General features: G+C 67.2%; 1 protein-coding gene across 1 annotated transcript; it reads right to left on the bottom strand.

The window, feature by feature from the left end:
• Positions 1-2,911: 2,911 nt before the first annotated feature.
• CDK5R2 (cyclin dependent kinase 5 regulatory subunit 2) lies at positions 2,912-5,793 on the bottom strand. The gene has a single exon (XM_019486980.2). It carries the CDS (start codon positions 4,527-4,529, stop codon positions 3,714-3,716), a length of 816 nt encoding a protein of 271 aa, XP_019342525.2. The 5' UTR covers positions 4,530-5,793; the 3' UTR covers positions 2,912-3,713.
• Between the last annotated feature and the right edge of the window lie 392 nt (positions 5,794-6,185).

Below are 6,185 nucleotides of genomic sequence, written 5' to 3'. Positions count from 1 at the left end.
ATGTGCTGGATCTGACCAATCCGAACCAGCACAACAGGAGCAGCAAACCACCTCCCCAAGGGTCTCTCCTATGCTTGGGCCCCGAGAAGGGAAGGAGCTGAGCCCTGGCCTTTCCCAAGGGGCAGGGTGGTGGGAGCCAGCCCTGCTAGCAAGGCAGGGAGCACCTTAGAGACCGACTGGTCCAGAGCATCTGGGGTTTTCTTAGCCAAGGGCCTGCAGCAACAGGTGCTGTGCATCTCGCATCCCCCACATGGCAGATCACCCGGGCACAACCCCCAATGGGGACATGTCAGGCTGGCAAGGAAAGCTCCAGCAGGCCTTGCCCAGAATGGCTACACCCGGCCGAAGGCACCCAGCACCCTCGGGGCAGCTCTGTGGGCGAAACAAAGCGGCAGCTACAGCCGGGGTGGACTCTCGTGGGGAAAACATGAAGGGTGGAGAGAGAAATACACCACTTCCCATGGAAGAACCTCAGGGTCCAGGGAAAGCTACCTCCTGTGGCTGGGCACCGACATCCAAGGACTTGGTCCTGCTGCTGGGTTTATGGTGCACTATAACCTGAAGAGCCAGTGCTCCTGCTGGACTCGGCCCCGCAGGGTCCTGCCTGGTAGCTCTTGCCCCCAGTCCTTGTCCCCTGGGGCAGGGCTGGAGGCTCTTGGTGTCTCTGGGCAATGGGCCTCATCACTGTGCACAGGGCTGGGGGTTGGTGTCAGGAACAGGTCAGGCCAGGCCAGGTCTGGGGGTTTGGGATGGGGCTGGGGGATCAGGCTGCTGCCTCCAGTGCTCCTTCCAGCTGGACTTTCCCATGACTGTATCACAGTCCTCTCTGGGATGGAGAAGATGCTTCCAAAATGCATCTCCCCTTCTTCACCTTGGTGGGGGGAGGGGGAATCTGAGAGCTTGGGAGGAAACTCCCAGCTGTCCCCACTTGCCTGCGCTCACACCCCGGTTTCAGAGCTGGGAGATGGTGGCGAAGCTGAGCCGTGAGCCTTTGGCTGAGGACCTGGAAGCTCTGAGCCCAAAAAACATTGCCTGTGGGTTCAAGACAGGCCTGGATTCAACCCTGTGGAGCCTGCCTGGGTCCAGCTCCAAGGGGGAGGCAGGATGGGGAGGGGGATAAAAGGCAGATGCTGCTGCTGCTTTGGTCTGTCTTCCCTCCTCGTCCGCCGGGGGAAATTCACAGCCACGCTCAGGGCATTGCCCCAAGCCAACCTCCCGCTCAAGGCAGGCTGCCCACTGCCACCGACTCCAGCCCGAAGCACACAGACCCAGGTGCCTGGCTCCCTGTCCTTCTCTGCCACTGACCTCTTCACTGACCTTTGGCCACTCACTTCACCTCCCCTGTGCCTCTGTTTCCCCCTCTAGAAAGTCTGGTGGTACCCCCTGTGCTGGGAACAGCCTGCAGGGAGTGTCTCCATCCTGCTCCAGCACTGGCCTTGCAGCTCCCAGTATCAGACTCTGCTCATCGCGGGAGCTGGGCCCTGCCCTGGCAACACCCAGGGGTGCTCACACCTGGCAGCCCCCAGACATCACCAGTACTCGGCAGAGCCGACCCAGCAGTGTGCCCCATCCCAGAGGCCCATGTGCAACACCTGCCCCAGAGCACTGGACAAAGCTCCTACTCCACCTGGTTTTAACTCATGGCAATGCAATTCTAGTGGTTTTTGCTTCAGTTTAAAGCCAAACCCACAGCCCCAGGTCCTGGCATGCTGGCAAAGCTTCCAGATCCTTTCCAGATGGAGATAAAGGTGCACTGTGCTCTAGGTGACAGTGCACCTCGCTGCCTCCACCCCCTTTTGCAAAATCCTAGATCCACCCCGCCAGGAGGGGCAGCCAGCTTGTGGCTTCAGCCCAGGGCTGGGGACTGCCCCCCTGCCAATGCTGCTCGCTGCAAGCAGCAGTGGGGCCAGCAGGATTTACCTCTCCCCCAACCCAGCTGGTACAAAGGTGGGAGCCCATGGGTGGATGGGGCAGTGAGCAGGGCACCAGCCTTGGACCTGCTTGTCTGGCTTGGGGGTCAGCTCCATCCAACCCTACCCCTCAAGGTAGGCCAAGGGGCAGCTGCAGCCATGGATGATAGGTGTGGGAGTGGGAGCAGGATGCACCAGGCAGGCAGGGATGCTGTGGCTGTGGGGACAGACGCCCCCCCCCCCCCAATAGAGGCTCTCCTGGCTGCCTCTGCCTGGGCACAGTGCATGCAGCCCCCTGGTAGCAGAGGGTCTCCCCTTCCCACGCAGGGCCCGGGCTCAGGAAAGGAGGGCTGGGCCTGGCCTCACATAGCCAGCGGGCAACTCGCCCCCCCTCCCCGGAAAACCCCGCTCCCACCCCCGGCCCGGGGCTCAGCAGGATCCGAACCCGGTACCTGCGCAGCCACGTGCTGCTAAGCCCCCCGGGCCGTCCTGCTGACTCCGCGGGGGCTTAACGGGCTTTGCGGGCCAGGCCGGGCCGGGCCTTGCGTCAGGAGACTCGCAGAGGCTCCGGGGGCGGGGGGCGGGCGGACCCCCACCGGGCCCCAGGGCAGGCGGGGCCGCCCCCACGCTGCGCCCGCGGCTTGTGCCCAAGGCGGCGGAGCCGGGATCGGGGCCGGGCGCGTTCAGCACCGCGGACAGCGGCCCCGCGCCGGCGGGGAGGGGGCGGGGCGCGGCGCGGTGGGGCCGGGGGCTGGGGCCGAGCCTGGCCCGGGGGTCTCCAGGCAGACATCCTGTCTGGGAAGGAGCCGGGGGAGGGGGGGCGCTGAGAGCGGCCGCTGCAACGTGCCCCCTCCCGGGCTCGCGGCGGACCGGAGGACGGGGGCACCCCCTCCCCGCCACGCTAGGCCGGCTCCCACCCGGGCCCGGGGCCAAGCGGCTGCAGCCGAGGCCGAGACGTGACCCCCCCCCCCCCCCCCAAGAAAGGCAGCGCAGGCGGCGGCTCTGCTGTCTCGGTACCTTTATCCGGCATCAAACAAGCGGCGGCGGCTTCTCTCGCGCTTCCCTTTGTACATTGAGCAACGTTGGCACGTCCAGCCCCCCCCACCCCCCGGCGGGGCACCCTGCACAGCGCCGAGCCCCGCCTGGCTTGGGGGCTGCCCCCCGGGAATACTGCTTCTCCGCCCGCCGCCCGCCTGGCTCGGACATGCACCGCGCGGCCCGTCAGCTCGGGGAGCCGCGGGCGGACGGGGTCTAGGGGCGAGGGGGATCGCCTCTCGCCCTCCCGTACTGGACTAGGGGGCGGGGAGGGGGGCTCCCCGGGTCTTTTTCCTTTTTTTGGGGGGGGGGGATTCTCCTCTCCGCCTCTGCTGCTAGACAAGGGGGCAGGGATGGAGGGGCCCCGCCTGAGCTCCCCGCGTCTACGGGGGCAGAGGGGGGATAGTCCTCTCCACCTCTATGCTGGACAAGGGGGATAAGGGGGGGCTGGGCCGAGCTCCCCGGGTCTATGGGGGGGATTCTCCTCACCAGCTCCGGGCCAGATGGTGCTGGGAGGGGGGGCGAGCTGAGCTCCCTGTGTCTGGGGGGGGGTTGGGGGGGTATTCTCCCCTCCGCGTCCGGACCAGGCGGTGCTGCACAAGGGAGCAGGGCGGGGCGCTGAGCTCCGGGTCTCTGGGTGGTGGGGGGGTCCTCCTCTGCACCTCCGGGGCAGGCGGTGCCGGAGCGGGGGCCCGGGCTGAGCTCCCCGGGTCTCTGGGGGGGATCCTCCTCTCCCCCTCCGGGCGCCGGGCTCCCGGCCCGGGGCCCTCAGCGGTCCAGGCTGATAGTCCAGCCGCGCTCCGCGGAGTCCCTGGCCGGGGGGGCGGCCGCGTCGCCCTCGCTCTTGAGCTCCTGGAAGACCTGCGTGAAGAAGTGCGGGTCGGCGTTGATGCGCAGCATGGGCCCGCTCAGACGCTGGATGAGGCCCAGGCAGCGCGCCCAGAACCGCTCCTTGTCCTCCTCGGCCAGGAAGGGCTTGAGCGGGTAGGAGATCTCGTTGCCCAGGTAGGAGTAGGCCAGGTAGAGGCAGGTGAGGAAGGCGGCCTGCAGCTCGGCCGCGCTGCCCAGCTCGTCGCCGCGCAGCGCCTCCCGGCACAGCAGGTAGACGAAGACCAGGTTGGCCGGCGTGATGAAGCCCTGCTCCTGCCAGCCCTGCAGCAGCAGGGCGCGGTCCACGGCGCGGAACCAGGCGGCCGGCTCGCCGGGGCTCAGCTCCTTCAGGCGGTAGCAGCGCCGCACCACGAAGTCGCCGAGGCAGCGCAGCAGCTCGCCCGTGGACGCCTGCACCACGACCCGGCGCGGCGAGCCGGCCTTGCCGGCGGGCTCGGGCTTGGCGCCGGCCTCGCCCAGCGAGCGCCGCAGGTTCTCGTGGTTGCGGAGCTGCACGGGGTCGGGGCCCGGGCCCGGCTTGGGGCTCACCTTCTTGGCGCTCTTCTTCTTCTTGGCCGAGGCGGCCACCAGGCGCTTCCAGGTCAGCGCCGACAGCAGCACCCGCGGCCGCTTGAGCCGGCTCTCGGCCGGGCGCGGGCCCCCCCCGCCGCCCTTGGCCCCGGCGGCGGGGGACAGCGACAGCACCGTGCCCATGCTCGGGCCTGGGCGCGGGGACGCGGCGGCGGCGGCGGCGGCTCCGGGCTCTGCACCAGCGGCCGCTCCCCGCCCCCCCCCGCCGCAGCCAATCGCCGGCCCCGCGCCCCCCCCGCCAGCCAACCGCGCCCGGGGAGCGGGGGCATGCGTGAGCCACCTGCCGCTTGGCGGGGGGGCGGGGGCGCTGTATCCCTCCCCCGGGACAAAGAGGGGCTCTGCAGCACCCCCCGGGGGGGAGGCCGCGCTGAGGGGGGTCCCAGCCCCTTGGATGCATGCTGCGGGGTTGGATTTTGCTCCTTTGCAACCCCCACCCCGCTTCCCTCCTTGGAGCCCCGAGGTCTGCTTCGGGCAACAAGGGGTTAATTCCTGGGGGCAGGGCCCCCAGGGTGGTGCTTGGCGGGGTGCCCTGGTGACCCCCTGTAGAAGGAAAGGGGCGTGGGCGAGTGCCCTGTTACCTGGGGGTCTGGGATGGGGGTGGGCTGAGCCCCCCCAGGGTCAGGGCACCTCCACCAGGACATGGGGCTGGTGCGAGGGGTAGCAGAGCCCTCCTGGGTCATGCCCGGGGCTGCTCCGCAGCTGACTTGTGCTGGCAGGCAGTGCTGGGCTTCACCCCTCTGCACCTGGGGGTGGGGGGAGAAAAGGGTATTCACTTCCCCCTCCCCAGCCCTGTGGGAGCTAAAAGCAGAAGCTGGGGGTTAAACAGGGGGCACACATGCAGCTCCCATTGCAATTAGCTGCAATTAGCCCCAGCTGCCTAGGAGTAGTGTTATCCCCTCCTTCAGGTACTTTACGGAGGGTGGGACAATGGGCTTGCACAGCTGTAGGATTTCAAGACAAAAGGCTACAATGGGCTTGCACAGCTGTAGGATTTCAAGACAAAAGGCTGGGAGCGGGGCACAGATAACTGTTTTCAGCCTGGGTAGCTCAGAGGCTGGTGCAAGGCCAGGAGGAGAATTTCCCTGGGACCAGCCCTTTGCTTCCTCCTGGTGCACGAGAGGCCTGGGGTGCAGCGGGGGCCGGGAACACAGCATCCTTGTCCAAGACCGCAGAGCTGGTGTCTCGGGCAGAGTAGCCCAGAGCTAGGCCTGTCCCTGCCAAGGGGCTTGGGACAGGCTCTATAGCCCAGGGGAGCTGGAACATAAGACCCCAGAGGGCTGTGGTGGGAGGGGGCTGCAAGCCCCTGGCTTTAGCATCCTGGCCCAGGTCGCTGCTCACGCGGCCTGCAAGGTTCTGCAGACCTGAGATGCCCTGGAAATGCAGGAGGATGATACACATCTAACGTCCTCTGCCCTGACTCATGTCTCCTCCACACACCCAGCAGGTGCTGCTGGGTCCCAAAGCCCCCCAGCGACCAGCTGCGGGGGATTTTGCAGCTCCCCTGTGGTGGAAATTGGCTGATCTGCTCCACCTGGCTGCATGGGTGGATAATCAGGGCCCATCACGGAGCGACTGCAGAACCCAGTGCATTGCCTGAGGACCTGTGTGGAGCTGGTTCATTCTCCCTGCTTCCCATTCCCCAGGGCTGCAGCCTGGACTAGCTGTGCACCAGTCTTAACCTGGTCTCTGGGTTGTCCTGCCTCTCTCCAGCTGCAAGCCGCCTTCTTGATCCCTTTGGATCTTATCCACCCTGGCACTGCCCCCATCCCTGTCCTTCTT

Source organism: Alligator mississippiensis, chromosome 4, assembly GCF_030867095.1.
Source record: "Alligator mississippiensis isolate rAllMis1 chromosome 4, rAllMis1, whole genome shotgun sequence".
Taxonomy (NCBI): Eukaryota; Metazoa; Chordata; order Crocodylia; family Alligatoridae; genus Alligator; species Alligator mississippiensis.
Note: the sequence above shows the minus strand (reverse complement) of the source record. Positions and strands in the feature narration are given on the sequence as shown.